This window comes from Ambystoma mexicanum, chromosome 2q (genome assembly GCF_040938575.1).
Source record: "Ambystoma mexicanum isolate Mex_15411 chromosome 2q, UKY_AmexF1_1, whole genome shotgun sequence".
Classification (NCBI taxonomy): Eukaryota; Metazoa; Chordata; class Amphibia; order Caudata; family Ambystomatidae; genus Ambystoma; species Ambystoma mexicanum.
The window spans coordinates 680,707,688-680,726,921 of NC_090924.1; the positions used below are offsets into that span (position 1 = coordinate 680,707,688).

At 44.1% G+C, this 19,234-nt stretch overlaps 1 protein-coding gene across 1 annotated transcript in view; it reads left to right on the forward strand.

The window, feature by feature from the left end:
• Nucleotides 1–19,234, forward strand: part of LOC138569674 (cytoglobin-2-like) — a 373,829-nt gene that overhangs the window by 253,610 nt on the left and 100,985 nt on the right. The window contains exon 2 of the mRNA XM_069647862.1: nucleotides 14,538–14,769. Within this exon, the coding sequence (XP_069503963.1) occupies nucleotides 14,538–14,769 (232 nt within the window). The remainder of the gene's footprint in view (nucleotides 1–14,537; nucleotides 14,770–19,234) is intronic.

Below are 19,234 nucleotides of genomic sequence, written 5' to 3' on the forward strand. Positions count from 1 at the left end.
AAATACTTTAGAGTGATGATGCAAGTGCAGTGACAAGAGAACCATGTACGAAATGATAAAGTAACCATATATACAAAGAAGATAATGAAACTTGCTGACCAATAAGTGTAAATACGCAGTAAGGCAAGGTAGATGAGACATTTCGAAGCTTGCCAAAGAGGAAACTGTAACGTGGTTAGGATCGCCATGATAGGAAAATGGACGCCGGCTCGTGTTACGACTCCATCCAGCTACCTCAGAAACAGACCATGGAAGTAGAGTCAGGAGAGGTTGGTGAAATAGCTTTGTGTGCAAAGTAAAGTGGAGTCTATGCTGGCCTAACATCAAGGATGCTATTTTAAGGAATAATTGCAAGCCTTAAAGGGAGGCAGGCGGATCAACCATGTGTGTAGTAAGACATATTTCTCTTCGATTAAAGAAGAAGAACACTTTTGCAATACCCAAGTATTGGACAATTAACAATGAATAAGGTCTATAAAAGATGGAGTGAGCAAGTCTCTAGAGGCCAAGAAGAGCAAGAACACCCAGTATAATGAAATCAAATAGCAGTAAATAAGAGGTCGAATTGACAAATTTACGGTCTCTTCACATGTGATTCAGAAGTCAAAAACAAGGGCTATTCATTAAGCTTTGGATGAAGATAGTTGTGTGCTTACACTCCCTCGAATTACCTAAAACAGAGAGCAGGCTCCAAGGTCAACTACATATGGGAAACTTTGGCTTATATTTGGACTGATGAGAGATGATGGATTAATTGGGAAAGTGGGAAATAATCTGATGTTTTGCCTACGTGCTGCTGGTGAGCCGAATGTCCAAGGTTGGGTGTGCATGTCAACCAATCAGAGGGTCTATGAGGCAACATGGTATACAATGTTGCATAGACCAACCACTGCCATTTTCTTTGCTATAATCAGTATTATATGTATTTAGAGGTAGTTCAAGACATGCCGTACAGATAAGGGGCAGCCAATGATGTACTAACCCCTATGTATCCCATAGATACATATGTTCCCCTAACCAATCCTTCCCTTCAATAGGTTTTACACTTTGCCACGTAGGATAATGTCATAGGTGATGCATATTGGGGTTTATAACCTGTGTATAATCAAGTTTGTGTGTGATTGTGCAAGCATCAGTTCATTGTTCGTCAGTTTGCCCTGCTTATTGAAATGATAATAAAGTAGTATTTTACCATATTTTCTGAGTCTGTCTGGTTATTTGGTCATTAATGGTAATTCCATATAGCACAAGGGACGCTGGAAGGTGCTAGAGCACAGAACAAGGCAGTAAGAAAACACAACTTTGCTCTTCTCTCCCAACTATGTTAGGGAAACTTTCCAAGAGTCCAGTCTTCTTTCCCAACTATATTAGGGCCATGGTCCAGAATCTATAGAACAAAAAAGGAAGTAGAAACCCTTGTAAAGTCCGGGTGGTAGGAAAAATACAAAGAAACAAACAAAATCAAGAGGAGCTAATCTGCAAGATCAATCAATGAAACAAAATTGAGTCCAGAACACCAGGAAGGCAGAAACCAACCAAAACGCTGTACCCAAATGTGGGGATACAAGAAGGAGGTCCAATAAACCAGGGGCCAAGCAGACAGAATCAAGGCGATGGGGACGGGGACAGTGAACTCTTCTGAGAACAGTTGAAAAGCGCTGATAGCTTCTACCATGGTTGTTTTGAGACATTCCAGGCCAGAGCGCATGTGCTTGATGGCATCAACACTGCACAGCTTACCGTGAGGGCAATGATGTCACCGGCAATCATGCCCTGCGGCCTGCCTGCAGATGTGGTCCTTGGTGGGATTTGGGGTTGTTTTACCACGGTGGAAACGTTGAGGGAGAAACGACCGAAGATTATTTCGAACAAATAATCTTCGGTCTTTGCTCCCCTGAACATTCCCAATGTGCCCAAACACCACCTCCCCCTAACTTACCTTGCATTCTATCTCGCCCTGTCCCTACGATGCCTGTTCTCTTTCACTTCCATGATCAGGAACTGGTGCTGCAGGGTCCTTTCCTTTTTTTTTTCTTTGGGTCAGCTGCGGGGATGTCCCCCGCAACCCCTGCTCACTACACTGTATAGTATAGTGAGCAAGACGTTGCAGGGGACACCCCTGCAGCCCCGCAGCTTTGTTTTGTGACTGCGGGACAGCTGCGGGGTGTCCCCCGCAACCCCCGCTGACTATACTGCATAGTGTTGTGCGCGGGGCATTGCAGGGGACACCACTGCAGATCCTGCAGCCTTTTTCTTTATTTTTTTGTTGATTGGGGGACTGCGGGACAGCTGCGGGGGACACCCCTGCAAACCTAGCTCACAGTATAGTGAAAATAGCCCCCGCCGCCCTTTTATTTTTGGGATTGCTGCGGGGGACACCCCCACAACCTCCACTCACAATATAGTGAGCAAGGGTGCGGGGGACACCCCCGCAGTCCCAGCGGCGAATGCGTGATCTGTTTGAACTTTTCGGCCGTTCGAAAATTCGGAACCAAATCACGCATTCAAAAAAATATTTTGTGGGCATTTTGGCTAAACGTCCTGGTGGTGCTCTCTATCCCTGAGCCGCCACCAAGGCACTAGGAGCATGGTGTCTGAAGTGATTTCTCTTGCGGAGAGCGCAGGACCGCAACAGTAAGCTAAGGAATGTCTCCTTCATTGGTCACCCAGCCTTTCTGAGAGTGAGCTCAGATGCGGCAGGCCTCCCATCCAATTTGTTCAGTGAGGCAGCATCACAGTGCAGCACATACTGCTGCATCACCGCACACTGGGGATTCTTGGATGCGGTTCTATGTTGGCAGAATTTTGTGGTGGTGCAGGAGGGCTGTGGGTGCCCATCTATATCTGCTTCTACTCCTGGGCTGAGTATTCCGATTTGAACCATCAATTGTGTCGTTAGAAAATTACATTACTTTCCACGCTCACAGCATCTGATTTACTGTGCACTTCAAACGTATGCAAGTACAGCACAGTATGGTAAAGAGGGAGCTAGGAGTTTTGGTGCCATTCTGCAGATGTGTCAGTGGTATGATGGGTAGAGTGAGGAGATTGATTTGTCACACCTGCCGCTTTAATCCTCAATTAGGCTGTGGCATAAAGTGTCAAGAGAGAGTAACCAGTGATCGCTGTGAGAGCTGTGGAGACTGCTCTTGTTTTCTGACCCTTTCAATTTACATTGTGCAGTATATTCGCAAGAAGGTGGTCGCATAGGGGAAATGAAAATGGCTTGCTAGCTGTGTAGTGCAGCATACACCCTCCCAGGTCAAAGTCACGGTTCTGCTCTTGTTTCCTACTCTCTATTTCGCACTTCTCTTAAAATGTACCTACTCCAGTCTTAAGTTGAGAATTGGTTATATTGTACTGTAAGTGTTTTTGTTCAGCGCTTTGATGTAGGGCGCTATATAAATGACAAATAAAATACAAAAAGAATACAGAAATACAGGCACCTCCTGCCTGCTGCTCTCATCCATTCCTTCACAATCTCTGATTATACCCCTGGTTTGTGCTCCCTGCTTACCCTTTTTCCTGCATTCCCTGCTCTGACCAATTGACTTCTGCCCTGCAGGAGTATAAGGGTAAGTGGAGCAATCATAGAGGTAAGACAGGCAAGGTTGAGAGATATCTTTCCTTCACCTTTTGTGGAAACATGGACAGAGGGAAGGCTATACTGTCATGAGAGGTGTGAATGTGAAACAGTAGCAACCCAAACAGTGAAATAGAACAGTCCAAACTATAGGAATGTCCAATCAAGATTCTATACAAATATATATGCTTTAATTAAACACAGCATATGCAAAAATAATTAAATTGAAACCACTAAAAAAAACATATGCAAGATAGCGCGATGCAACACTCTGGGTAATGAGACAGCGGGTGGGGGGAGAGCAATAAAAACTGAAATGTTCTCGTAAACAATATGTTCTTGAAAAAAGGGATTAAAGTGACCTTGCCAGTCTCTACAGCCCAAAAAAGACTAGGCAGGCAGTCATCATGCAGTAATACCTTTGCAGTGTCTTGGTGGTTTGACAACGGTGAACCAGATTTCTCAGCGCTGTTCAGTGGTTCGATTTGGTTCAAAATGCGGCAGTTGCAGTACTCCAGTGGCAAGCAGATGTTGAGTTGTGGCCAAACTGAAGAAGGCTGTGGTTCAAAGCAATGTTTGAGTGATGCGAATGGTGGGTGTAACTAGGTTCAGTTTGATGGTGCAGCAGCATACCGGTTAGTGACGGGATGAGCAGGCTAGTCAATTCGATGCTGTGCTGAAAGGATGCAGTTCGGTGAGAACACCAGAGTAAGTTTGATCATTGATTGGATTGGCGGTGAAAAGACTGAAGAGGTTAGCGTTTCGAATGGCAGTTCGAGCATTGCAGGCGCAGCGATTCTTCTTTGTTCGAGCTGAGGCAATGACACACTTCAGCTGGCGTGGGGCGGCAGCAAACTTGTTTAAATAGGCTGTACTGCAGTTCGAAGATCAGTGGGTGCCAAAGGCCACTTGGGAGGGCTCTGTTTGTTTGAACGATGTTAAATGCACTTGAATCATGGCTCACTGCGTCCTTATCCTTGGTACACCTGTCTTCATCTCACAACTGGAGGACTTTGGATATTACTGCTCTTCCAACAGGGGCCACACAATATCTTCTACAATGGTTGAAGGTCAAAGATGATTCAAAGAAGGAGTGTGAGACTCCTTCTTTTAAAGGCAAAAGTCTACAGGAGATTGCATAAAAGAAAGCCTGCCTTAAGCGTCCAATCCCTGTTCGACTCCCTGCTCGGCCTTCTAACATCACACATAAAGTGCTTTGTGTTAAAGGGAGTGGAAGGGTGGGAAGGAAGAGAGATACTGAGAGAAAACAAGATGGTGGAACCTTCCTCCTGGTGGTTGTAGCTTCCAACGGTCTACATTAATCCCACCCCCTTCCCTTGTCAATTGCATTAAAGGCCCCTCTTGTATGCAGCACCCTGGCGTGAGTCTAGTCCTTTTGTGAGTGAGTGTGCCCCTTTGATTCCTGTTCTCAAGACAGCTTCATGTGGAGTGTCTGTCTTACTGGAAAGGGTGAAACCTGACCTCACAAAGGATCAAAGAGGGGCAGGAAACCCCCAAGGCTGTAGTCTTGCTAAGAGAAGCAGGGACAGCATGGCTGGGGGATACATACAAACCTCCCACAACTGAGCTGGGTTCTCCGGGCTGACCCATGTGCATTGCTAAATTGAAGTGACTTGGATAATTATGAGAGATGTTAGTCACCATACCTCAAACTCATGTATGGTTTTATATTTACAGATTAACCTTCCACCAGGATAGGATCCTCATAGTTAAACAGGGTTGCATTTTTTAAATGCAGCCCCTAAGTTGTGGTGACTGGGCTGTCACTGCAGTTGTCAAGAGGGCACCTGTGACCTGTACCTGATCTGTGCCACTGGTGTGCAGGCACTGCAATTAGGTTCCTGATTCAGCAGGGCACAGGGGGCCCTATGCTTTTGCATGGAACTTTAGTAAAAGGGGCCCTGGTTAGCAAGTCACCCTTTCTGAGATGGAATTACCCACATCATTGTATTGGTTAATAAAAATAAAAAAAGCCAGGCCTTCTACGTCCTTGCCAGATGGCAATTCAGCACAATTGTTACATACATCTTCCGGGACTCTTGATTTATTCTGGTTCTATTCAGCTGTCTACTGGGAGAAGTTGGGGTAATTGATGGAGTTGTGCCAAAGGGGACCTAAAGCTGGCACTGTATTTGTACCCATCATTCAGCCCCCAAGAACATCATCTTTAGAAGAGTATGCCTCCTGGCTCAGAGGGACCCATGAGGACTTGATATACTCAATTGTAAACTGTGAAATCTTGAGGTGTGAATCGACTTTTTATAGCTTTGCTGAGTGGTGATTAGGGTCAACAGGGGTTCCACCCTCTCTACCCATCTGGCTAACCAGCATCCTAGGAGCAGCAGGATTTAAACAAAATCTTCATCCTGCTATATGTGCAATGCTTCTTACAGAGACTGTTTTTGCTCCCAGTTACATTGCAATCTCACCAATCGTTCCAACCAGCTAATACCCTCTCCATCAATGCATCATTCACCCTCTAACTCACCAATTCAGTGACCCAAAACTCAACTTCTCACTCTATTGCTTACCAATCCATTCATCCTTCGCTCACCCTCTTGCTCTCACTCACCAGTTTATCCATCCAGCATTTGTAAATACCAATCATTCTACCTTCACCCTCTCACTCACAAATCCATCGCTACCTCGCCCTCTTACCAATGCACTATCCAACACTTGTCCTCACATAAACTCACCAATCAATCCACCCCTCATCCTCTTGCTCACTCATCCATCTATCCCCCACTCACCTTCACTCACAAATCCATCCATTCAACCAACACTTGCACACTCCCTCTGTCTCTCACTCACCAATCCATCCATCCATCCATCCATCCATCCATCCATCTCTCACACACCAATCCATCCATCCATCTCTCACTCACCCATCCATCTATTATTTCTACACTCACGTTCACACTCACTCTTCTCCCTCACTAATCCATCCAATGCTCACTTTCTCACTTACGGATCCATCCAATCATCCAACGTTTGTCCTCGCACTCACTCTTTTACCAATCCATGCATTCTCAATTCACTCTCTCACGCAGAAAATTAATTTAACACTCACCATGTCATTCATTGGCTCTATCACTTATCTATTCATTCATCCTACACATCCTCTCACTCTTTCACTTAAAATCAATCCATCAATCCCTGTCTCACTCTCTCAATTCATCCATTACTCATCCTCTCACTCACCATCTACTGCTCAGCCTTTCACTCACTTTCTCACTGACCAATTAATCTATCACTGTCTCTCAATTAACTGTTCATTCATTCATTCATTCATTCATTCATTCACTACTCAACCTCTTTTAATCATCATTCCATCTATCCATACATCCAACTATCAATCTCTAGCTCACAGGCTTGCTCACAAACATCCATCTCTCAACCTGTGGAGGAAGGATAGCTCAGGGGCAATGCTATCTTGGAAGCAAGGCAATGCAGTGCAAAACAGGTGTGAATCCCAATCCCGCACATAGAAACCACTCATTGGTATTAAGCACGTTATAAAAGAACAATTATATAATAACCTCACTTTCTCACTCACCAGTCCAACCATCCATCGCCTATATAATCACTCTGTCAACAAACCATCCAATACACAGCCTCTCCTTTGAGAACCAATCGATGCATCCATCCAGTATTTACCCCTTCATCCATTACAGAACTCACCAATCCATCCTGCAAAGATTACCAGAACTTGTTTTTTCTATGCACTGCCCTTTGTTCTATGTGGCTAGAACCTTTCATCTTAAACCGTTATGCACCCAACCACCTCTCACTTACCAATCCATCTAGATAGAAAATATGCATTCATCTATCTAACATCTAACACTCACTCTTTGTCAATAATCCATCCTGCCGCACTCACCAGTTCAGCCATCCAACACTAACTTACTAATCCATCCTCGAAAATGCACACACTCACTATCACTAATCCATTTATTTATTCATTTATTTTTGTATTTGTAGAGCGCACTACAGCCCACGGGCATCGAGGCGCTATGAGGAAACGTAAGCAGGCTTGATTCAGGGTTACATGAATGCGGCCCAGCACATAAATACTTAGTAAAGAGAGCTTAGTTGCAGTTATCAAGGACATGTTCATGAAAGGTTAAACAGCATATGGAACAAGTGCATTGTCACACAAATAACGTGGTTTTGATCGCTTTCCTGAAGGTTGCATAGGAATCAATCATCCTTCTGAAGGGGGGGGGTGGAGTTCCAGTAACTGGCTGCCATGTTAGGGAAGCTGGTACCGCCCGCCCGCACTCTGCGGGTAAGGGGTACAGTGATTCTGTTAGTATAGGCAGCTCTAGAGGGTCTGGATGGGGTGTGGAGGGCAATTCGTTGAGCTAGGTAGGGAGGAGCAAGACCGTGAAGGCATTTGTGCGTCAAGGCTAGTGTCTTGAAAGTCATTCTTTCCTTGACTGGGAGCCAGTGGACCTTCCTCCTGACCTCAGAGATGTGGTCTGCCTTGAGATGTCAGTTGCAGCCCTCAGGGAATTATTCTGTGCTAGTTGAAGTTTGGCCAGCTTTTTTTGGGAGGTGCCAACAAAGAGGGCATTGCAGTAGTCCAACCTTGACCCAATTATCACCCTAGCAAGGGTGAGGCAATTCAGTTGGGATAGGAAGGGTCTGGCTGCATTGAGGAGTTTGGAGTGGTACGCTGAAGTAGAGGCTATTGCATTAACCTGTCTATTCAAGGATAGGTCAGGTTCAATGTAAATGCCCAGCGTCTTGATGACTTTGGAGACAGCGATATGGATGTTATCAACTGTAAAGAAGCGGTATTGTTCTTCCAATTTACCCAAGGTGGACAGGGATCCTATTAGCAGAGGTTCGGTCTTCTCACTGTTGAGGCATAACCAGTTTTCTGCCATCCATGATTGGATCATTGAGTAGATGGAGTTGAGGGTGTTGAGGTCACACAAATAATCACCCGAGAGGGGGATGAGCACCTGGGTGTCATCAGCATAGTTAGTGTATGAGATGCCCAGTGCGTCAAGAATTTTGAACAGGGGCCTTGTAAAGAGATTATAGAGGGTGGGAGCTATGCAGGAACCCTGTGGGACCCCCCACTTGATGAGACTAGGGTTCGCACAAGAAGATTCGGAGAAAACCTGCGTCACTCTTTCCTGTAGGAAGGAAGTTATCCATGCACAGGCCCTTGGGGAGAAGTTAGCTGTGGTGGAGAGGTGATGGCAAAGGGTCTTGTTATCCACGAGATCAAAGACAGGGGATAGATCCAAGAGAAGAAGGAGCACAGGTTTGCTTTTGTATCTTAGGTCGTCCATTTGATTTTTTAAGTCAAGCAAAGCTGTTTCCATGCCATGCCTGGGCCGGAAGCCAGACTGCCAGAAACCAAGAAGGTGATTGTCCTCGATTAATTTTTGGACGTGCAGGTAAGCTGCTTTGTCCAAAACCTTTAGCAGAAAGGGCACAGTAGTGATAGGCCCGTAGTTCCCTGGGACCGATGGGTCGAGGGAGGGTTTTTCTAGGTCAGTTTCATGGTCAGTTGCTAATTTTTTCCTTGACTGTACCGCTTGATGGGAGTAGAAGACTGTCCTGATGAAAGTGGCCTCACCCACACTTCTGCCACTGAAACCGGTCGACGGTGGTTGCTACATACAAGAGGCACAAACTGGGCCTACCATGTAGTTTGAATTTACCTTTTACCAATTGCCCAGTACCCTCACATTAACACCACTTCAAGACGGAGTATGGGACTTTGTGTCTTCTTTGTTGAATGTTCTGTTGAACATTGTCTGTCATTGTGTTTGTGTCATTTTTAGACCTGGGTCCACCTTGGCCAGAAAGACAATCTAGTGGCTAATAAACTGGCTGATACCCCACTAGATGTTTTTTCAGTTGACCATTGGTGTACCATTTTTAAGTTACCATTGAGTACTTCTCTTCCAATACACACCTGCACATAGTGGAAGAGAGTGGAATAGGACCAACAAGGCTGAAAGCATTACTTACTTAGAAGTGGTTAGTTTTACCTCTTTTTCTATCCTCTGTTTGTAAGCGGCACAGCACCGTTACCTAGTGGAGGCATTGCACACAGGCAGGGATAGCTAGATATTCATCCTATTCCTTTTCTGTCCTTCCACCACAGCCTTGTAGTACATGCAACCTCTCTTTGGGTTCCTGTACATTGGTCCTTGCCTACACAGGCCTTTGGATTCTCATGAGCTATAACCTACTTCCAGCACAGTGGTTTTTGCCCTATTTTTGTGTTAAAACCTGCATAAAATGTGGAACTGTCTACAATTCTGTTTTAATACCAGTCACCCAAACAACAACGATCTCACAATTACAGCCGCAAGAATTGTTTCTGCACAGGGATTGTTCTTAAATAATGAACATTTCTAGAAAAACAAAGTTTCCTTTCTGGTAAAAAAATTATTGGATCCGTGCAACTGGGATAACCCATGCATACGAGGGTGCAAGGGAGGAGCAAAAATAATGCTGCAAGTATGTCTTGTGACACCGCATGGAACTATAATTTAGTATTTATTAATATCAGAGTGACAATTGAAATGACAGGACTAAGCAAAGGATTGTGGATAGTAGAATCTACCATTCTCAGTTTCTCTCTTCTCACCCGTGGCCATTGCATTGTATTTGAGGACCCTCGGGGCAAAAGGTAAGCAAGCGTGCAAAACCTGCATCTCCTCGCTTCAGGCCAAAGAAGTGGCAGCCCAATTCACAAAGGGCCTCTGAATGAGAGCATCTTAGATGCGATCATTCAGAGGCCCGTTTTCCCAACTAACTCATTTGCGCAAATAAGGGGTATTTCTGGGCATTTTAAAGCGCATCCCAAATTCAGAAACAGAATGCGCTTTAAAATTAAAATGGCCAGAAACGAGGGTCTGAACAGGCGCAGGAAGAGGCGCAAATCTTGGCAGGGACATTTCTGACCCTGTCATTATTTGTTTTTGAAGTGTGACAGCAGTAACTTAAACCGCGTCTGTTACACTTGCATTTCCGTCCCCTAAACAGGGATGGAAATCCTTTTTCTTTCTCTGTCATTTCGCTGAGACTGTACCTTTAAAGATGTTTTTTCCGTGAAATGCACTCTCGGCTATAATTTAAATCGTACACACCACATAATCAACCAACCAAACAGACGAATCTTATGAAAAATACTTGAAACAAACACAGTATGACTGTCGTTTTATTTTTTCCCATACTAATTGGGAGGCTAAAAGTACCATGATGAAAGTTAGCACAAGTCCCAAAAAGTCAGCTGCGCTATCAAGATTTACAACGAAAGAACCTGCGCTATAAAGTCACCCGCTTCTAGCCATTGTTCGGTGCAGACCTGCAGACAGTAATTATGCATGAAATAAACAATTTGAATCTCCTATGAATGCAAAACCTATCTTGTGCATGGCCAATTGTGAGTAAACTACAGAGTTTAAAACGGGGGTGTCAGGGTATTTTCTGACTCGTCTTTAATTATCTTGAGAAAAGGCACAGATTTGGGTAGCTAACCAAAGCTATTTGGGCATGTTCAGATGAAAAATCCCCCATCAGTTCTTATAGTCCAAATATTACGGTGTACCTTAAGGAGACATTGGGCCTCATTATATGTTTCCGGACCGGCAAACTACAAGTCTGACTGCCGGAGCCGCTGTGCCCGACAGGTCTGACCCTGCCGGGCACAGCGGCCACGGTAGGCAGACTTGTCATGGGAGCACCGGCACTCCTGTGTCTCCAGTCCCATAGAGTTCGGACTCTATGGGAATTGCAATTAAGGAAATTGCTGGTGCCTGACTTCCCGGTCGCCAGACTTAGAATAGCCCAGTGGCAACGGGAAGTCAGGCACTGGTAATTAATTCCGGATCCGGTGGCAACCCGCCAGTAGCACCGGCAGGGTTATCGCAGTAATCGGAATGAGGCCCATTGAGAGCTTCCTATTTTAAGGAGACATCAAGAGCGTCCTATTTAAATGGACAAAGACATGTTACAATGGTCATTTGCTGGGCCTTATTGAAAGTTGGGGGGAGCTGTGTCCGGGACACATCACAGTTCTGGAGATGATACTGGACTGCAAGTCACAGTGAGTTTCAGAAGCTGTCCCTGCTTGTCACACCCAAATCTGGATGTCCATCCTTTCCAATGGAGAGCCATAGAAGAGCATGATATCGTCAGGACTGCGTGTAGTCAGGTGTGCGTACGCTCACGTGACTCCACTGTAGGAGAGCCTGCCCAGCACAGCAACAGGGGCTTGGGTATTTAAGCGGATATCTGCTTGTGCAGGCTGATGCCATTAATGTCTCGGGAAGTCATTTAACCATCTAAACAATTTGGTAATTGTCAAGTGAAGGTGTCCCACCAGAAGCAAAAGTTTGTAAAAGAGGTGGAGAAGAGCTCTCAGTTTCTGTTCTTTGCCTTTTTACAGAAATTGGTACGGGTAAGAAACCTAATAAAAATAAACAGTCAGTTTGCATAATGTGTAAACTATATGTCTTCTTCTAGTGTATATTGATTTGTGGCATGAAATGTTTCGAATTTACAATATTTGTATGTTTTAGATAAATGTTTAGGAATGCGGCACATGAAAGTTCTGAAGGTATCGGCTCCCTGCTGAATTGCGAGGGCACTGTTCTACTATAAAAATAGTGCATGGCTAGGGCTGGCACTGCCCCAACTGATCTCATGTTGTTTGTCTTTTAGCCTGTGCATATCGCCACCAAAGTGGCCTTAAAGTACTGGTATAGGTGAATTGTGACCTTGCCCCGGGTGGGCGCCAGACCCTGTTCTGTGAGGCAAAAGAAATATGAGTCAAGGAAGGAAGCGGGAAACTGGAACAGTGTGAAAATCAGGGAGACAAAAACAGACTTAACTCACAACATGTAGGGAAATGAAAACATAACGGAGGAGTGACAGTGATCACTAGGATGAATGAAACAATAGAACCCGAAGAGGGGGGCAGTACCGGTCAGCGATTTACAAGCCCGAGCGAAGAGAGGGCTTTAACGTAGCCCCAGAGGCATTACTCGACCGGTAATGCTCCCTCAGAGGGTTCTATTGCTATTAGCACCCTGGCACGTTGTACTGGGGTACTAATAGTATTTTTTCTCGTGTTGAGAAATGGTGTGTAAACCATTTCTCAACTCGAGAAAATAAAAAAGCAAAATCAATGGTCGCCATGGATCAAGGAGACGGGACTTCAGGTAGTCACTTCTCCCTTTCCATGGCGGTCATTAAAAAATATTTAAAAAGTGGTGGCTATCTGCATGGTGGAGTTACGCCTGGAATAGTACTGATCCCAGTGCCAGCGAGGAACTGGGCAGCACAGCTAAGTGGGGTTAGGGAGTGGAGTAGATATGACGGTAATAGCGGTGAGGGGCAGGGGGAGGGGCAGGGGATACCTTTGTTCCCGGCGAGGAAAGATGGCAGCCTCCAGCTATCAGGAGGCATGGGGCGGTGTCTTTCCCTGTGTGGTAAGGACCCCGTTCCGAGCCTCCTCATTGTCTGGGAGGCCACCACACCCCTCCCTTCCCGGGTACTAATGTATCGTTTTCACAAAAAGAAAATGTCATCAAAAAAAGGGATGGGTGCTTCCCCTATTGGCCAGCAGAACTTTCATGGAGGCAGTTGCTCGTGTCAGGTAATATTATGTTAAGTGATGTTGTGGTTGCGTGATGCTCTTGATATGTGCACAAGAGTTCTTGGGAGTTGAGCCTCTAACCATATAAACATATTGAACTCCTTCCAGCTGATAGCCTGGAGCGGTTAATGCAGAGTCCACTGATGGAGGCGTCAGGAATGGGCTGTGTGCAATAAGAGTGCTGTGGGACACAAAAGGAGAAATTGACAAAGGATATCCCCACCTTGAGCCATAGTAGACTGGCCATGCGTGGAGAAGAGAGAAAGAGTGTCGCCCTTGTATGTAGTGAATTGGTAAATAGGCCATCTCAATGCAATATGAGAGAATTAAATTGAAAATAAAGCACATCAGGCTCAATAAGTCAAAGACGTGCCATTTGGCTTATGCTTTTTTAGGTGCGCTCAATCTGCCGGCCAGTGTGTTTGTGTGCTTGTTGCCCAACAGTGGAAAAAGCTTGATTCCACTTCCGTTCTCTTTCCTATCCTCTATCTTTCGGGTACCATCTCAAAAGCAATCTCTCTCTGCTTTCTAGTCCCCACTCTCTCTGTTGAAACCAGCACCGAGAGACCTCTTGGTGAAGTTCAAGCTTCAATTTTCCATATCTTACCAATATAAATGTTGAAAATGCCTGGAATGGCAATAATGGTGGCTCCTCTGGAAAATAATGCTATTAGGACATTGTTTTGACCTTAACACATATTGAGGGGAATCCATCATCGTATTAATGGTTTGCCTGATGGTACAGTGCATCTATGAATGCCCAATCTTGCCCCCGAACCCTGAGCAACATTGCAACATTGCAGACATTGGTGAAGGACAACAAGAGTGGGCAGGGCAGGCTGTGTGCAGAGACACGGAGACGGGCAGCGATGGAAGAATGGGCAAGATGATCAGAGCACAATGTCAAAGCTTTGTGTGCCATCAATTTCCATTCCCTGTTAGGACATGGAGCACGTGCTGACTTCTGGTCTCCACAGTGATATGCCACTCCACTTACTGACAGGTATGCCTTGTCAGTGCATAGTGTGGTGAGGGGAGAGTGGGTGAGGTGGAATAGTGCCCTTGTAACTGGAACCCCTCTCAGAATATTTCCAAAGTGGCCAGTTATTGAATGTCTTCTGATTGGCTAAGGAATGACCTCTACCATGCACAAAGCACTCATTTATGTTATTCTGCAATGTCTATCACAGAATGTCTATGACAGAAAAGTGGTCTAGTTTTACCCTTGTAGACGGGTCACTGTGCGAATTGATATTTGTGATTCAACAACTGCTAATTTATTTCATCTTCTACGTTTAGGCTTTTTGTAGATTTCCCAAAGACTAAAAACTACTTCAAGAAGCTAAAGGATGTCTCGACTCTGGAAGAGATGCAGACGAGCCCCGTAATAAAGGCCCATGGCAAACGAGTGGTGATCGCCTTCAACCAGATCGTCGAGAACATCGACAACTGGAGCGAGGTGTGCAACATTGTGGCTCGTCTGGTGAAGAGACACCAAGATGTCCACAAAGTAGAAGTATACAATTTTGAGGTAACTTTGCTACTTTTTACTAATGGCCTTTTGCTGAATGGGAATCGATTCACTGTATTTGAAGATATAGCACAGATGCAATGTACCCTGTCTTTCATGAAGGTCTGAAAACATTTGTCAGATATTGTAGATGATGGTTGGGGAACTGCAGAAAGTTGGTCTTGCAGCTAGCAACCTACAATTTCAGATTCAAAACATAGGGGGTCTGCAAGCTTTGAACCTCCAGAGATTTTACATTACACCTTCCACTAGCTCTTACCACCATAGGCAATGGTGAGGGACCATGGATGCATAGTCCAAAACATGTAGTAGGATGCAGGCTTCAAGCCCTGGCATTAAACAGCTTACGACTTTCGTCTGTGCAGTGCATTAGCTATTCTGGTCTGATAACCATGTGTCCCCAACATGAAAGTGATTATTAACATGGTTTACCTTTGCAGGTAACCAGTCCTAAGCTTTGCCATTTGTCATGGTTAAGGCCTACTTTTTGATTTGTTACACTGACAGTGAGTAGTCTGATATATGAGGATACAATGATTTCAGAAACTGTTCCTTCTCGTGCATGTTTTATTCTTTGGTGGTCTGGTGCAAAGTCATAATTATACTACCCAATTGTCTTCTTTGCATACAGCAATGTTTTGGAACAGAGTGATAAAAGTACTAGACCACGGTTGTAAATGGGCAGTCTTTTTAAATGCAAACTACAATCAAGCTTTGCACATGAACCCCCATTATATGCAGAGTACCGCTTTTTAAATCTTACATCTCTCTTACTTGCAGTGTGGTCTGCTGTCCCAGTAATATCATTGCTGATGCCTTAAGTGATGCCGTCAGTGTGCTCAGGGTCTGCGCAATGCGGGGCTCATAGCTGAGGTGGGGTAGCTTCCAACACCTGCTACATTTCTGGGGTTTTGTTGCATTAAACTGGCGCCTTAATGTCACTTCAACTAATTTGTTTTCACTGAATTTCAAGGGTTTTATTGCATCAGTTTGTTTCACCTTAACAGTGCTTCAATTAAAGTGTTTTCATTGAATTTCAAGAGTTTGTTGCACTGAACTTTTTCACCTTAACTGTCCCTTAACTAAAGGTCTTCACTGTATTTCAAGGATTTTCTCATGCTGTTATCAGATCATTTATTATCAATATCTATCCTTCAGCTATGCAGCATCTGTTTTATCAAGTATGTCATCTTTTTTTGTGTCCACTGGATAAGAAGGGATTCGTAATGGTGTGCGTATGTAGTAATGATGAGGTAGAGTGAGGTGGGGTAAATGGGGGCTGTGACAAGGAAGATTGAAGTTGTACAGTTGGGACTGCAATGAGTAAGAGTGAGGTGAGGTAGTTGGGAACTGTGACTAGGAAGAGAGAATTGGTGTTAGTGTGGTACTGTGATGAGGAAGAGTGATGTGGCAGCAGTGGAGGAATGTGATGAGGAAGAGTGATTTGGTAGTAGTGGGGTACTATGATGGGGAAGAGTGAGTTGGTGGTAGTATGGTACTGTGACAAGGAAGAGGTGGTAGTAGTGTGGAATCATGAGGAGAAAGAGTGAGGTGGTGGTAGTGGGGTTCTGTGATGAGGAAGATTGATGTGCTAATGGGGTACTGTGATGAAGAAGAGTGACATGGTGGTAGTCAGGGACTGGAACGGGGAAGAGTGAGGTGGTTTTAGCTGGGGACTGAGACTAGAAATAGTGAGATAGTTGTGGGGGGACTGTGATGAGGAAGAGTGAGTTGGTGATAGTGCAGTACTTTGACATGGTAGAGTTACATGGTCCTAGTGGGGGGCTGTGAAGAGGAAGAGTGATCTTGTGGTAGTGGGAGAATGTGACAAGGAAGAATGAGGTGGTTGTTGTGGGGGACTGTAATGAAGAAGATTGATGTGGTGGTAGTGGGGTACTGTGATGAGTAAGAGTGAGTTGGTGGTGCTGGGGTACTGTGATGAGCAAGAGTGCTGTTGTGGCAGTGGGGTACTGTGATGAGGAAGAGTGACATGGTGGCAGTTGGGGGCTCTGAAGACGAAGCGTGAGTTGGTGATAGTGAGGTACTGTGACAAGGCAGGGTGACATGGTGGTTGTGGGGTACTCATGAGAAAGGGTGAGGTGGTGGTAGTGGGGTACTGTGACGAGGAAAAGTGAGTTGCTTTAGTGGCATACTGTAATGATCATGAGTAACGTAGTGACAGTGGGGTACAGTGACCAAGAAGAGTGCGACTGAGTTACTTGGGCACTGTAACAAGGAAGAATGAGGTGTGGTATGTATATAAGATTACTATTCAGTGTGGGGACAAGGAAGAGGGATGTAGGTGGTCAGGTAGCTTTGCTAATTATGTACTGTTATGAAGAAGAGGGAGGTTCGATAATATAGATATTCTCCCTGCTGACATCAGGAGTGAATCAAGATGTTCACTGTTAAGTCTCATGAAAAGCTTGTCCAATCAAAACAAAGGCTATACAGTAAGCCAGCATTGGCTTCCCAAGTGATTTTTTGTGCACTTTTTTAAAACAAATTAATCAAATATAAGCTTATTTAACATATTTACCACTCCAAAACCAGTACTAGCCCACTAATATGCCCCACCTACACATTTTAAGTTAATTCAGGCAGCAATCCCTGTACAAACAATGTATATTAAGAAAACAGCATAATTTCTTTGCTCGTTTAGGAAACAATCGCCAAGTCCAAAACCGTCACAAATCATCTTTTTTTAGCCTGCCCACATGCTCCCTGGCCTCACAACTGCCCTACTTACACCCCTTGGATAATTTTAGGGCACTTTCCAAAATCTATTTGAGAACTTGATTCTATCTCGTAATGGCAGGTTTTCCAAACATGAAAAACATTGGCAACAACAATGCATCATTTGAGATATTGGGTAGAGGGGTATGCCAATTTTTTTTTTAATGAAGTAGCTGGATTTATGCCAAACCATCAAAAGATTTCCTTCAAGCGCTTTTTGCCTGACTTGTTTCTTATTTGGTGCAAATCCGTCCAGCACTTTGGACTGTGTGCTTTAGAAAAAATGTGACATTCTACCGATGGGAAATTTAATGGAAAAGAAAAAGACACACCCTTTTCGGACCCTTTTCATCTTTTGAACATTGACAGGGATTTGTCAAATATTTTCCAGTTCTTGGTGCCGGGACCCAGATTAGAATGACAAAAATAGTGCTCATCTGTCGAACAGCTCAAGAGTTATTAGCCGTAGAATTGTCACATGTCCTGTGGATGATAGGTTTGACCTTTATCTATAGGGCGACCAGTGTCACCCTATAATATATATATATATATATATATATATATATATATATATATATATATATATATATATATATATATATGCATATATATATGTTCAGGGAAAAAACATTAGTGGAAGAACCGTTCAGGTGAAACAATCTGATGCAACGAAACCTTAGAAATTCAGTGAAAAATCTTTTTTTTGAAGTGACGTCAAGGTGCCGATTTATTAACAGAACCCCCTGAATTACAGCAGGTGCTGGAAGCTATGGAAACTTAACTACGAGGCCCTCATTGCACAGACCATAAGCAGCATGATGACAGCACACATTACATCACTGATGTTATCACATATGACATCACTTAGTGACATCACTGGTACAGCAGATTACGTGTGTGCAAGAAAGAGAGATGCAACATTTAAAAATCATGTTTCTGCACATAAGGGTGGATTCAGATGCAAAGCTTGGTTGGAGTTTGCATTTAAAAATACTGTCCTTTTACAAACCTTGGTATTCTTACACATCAGAGTTACTCTGTATTGATTAAGCATTCTCCATGATGAGTTCTAAAAACAGTCCCCTATGCAAAGAAGACATCTGATTTGTATTTTTATTTCATATTATTTATAGAGGAGCACTTTTGCCGAAGCTCTTTAACAATGTTTAAAAGTAACTGTGATACAAATAACAGCAACAGAAGTGAAAAAAGGGTGTGACCGAATAAAGCTTGGGATAATGGCTGAAGCAGATGGGGTTTGAGCTGGGTTTGAAAGACATGCAGGAAAGGGGAGGAGCAGAGATGTAGGGGAAGGGAGTTCCAGTGCTTTGGAGCAAGGAGCATGAATGAGAAGAACCGAGAGGAAGCAAGGATAGAACAGATCCTCTAGAATATTGAAGCATGAAATGGCTTATTTTGCAGCAGGAAATGGCACATATTGCAGCACAAACCTTTATTTATTGCAGCATTTTTGCAGCACATTCTTTTGACTGGAGGGTGTTAGATTGGCACACTGCAGCAAAGAGACAGTGGGCAAGGCTACAAGAGAGCCAGGGGTTCATTATTTGAACCTTTTGTATCAATTTAATAGGAAGAGACCCAGATGTCTCTGGCTTGGCAGAAAAGTGTTTATTTTGGCTATGTTTATGGTGTAAAATGCATGCCTATTTAATATTATTAACTGTATTCATCATTATTAGTTGTATTGCTAAAAATAGTACCCGTCTAT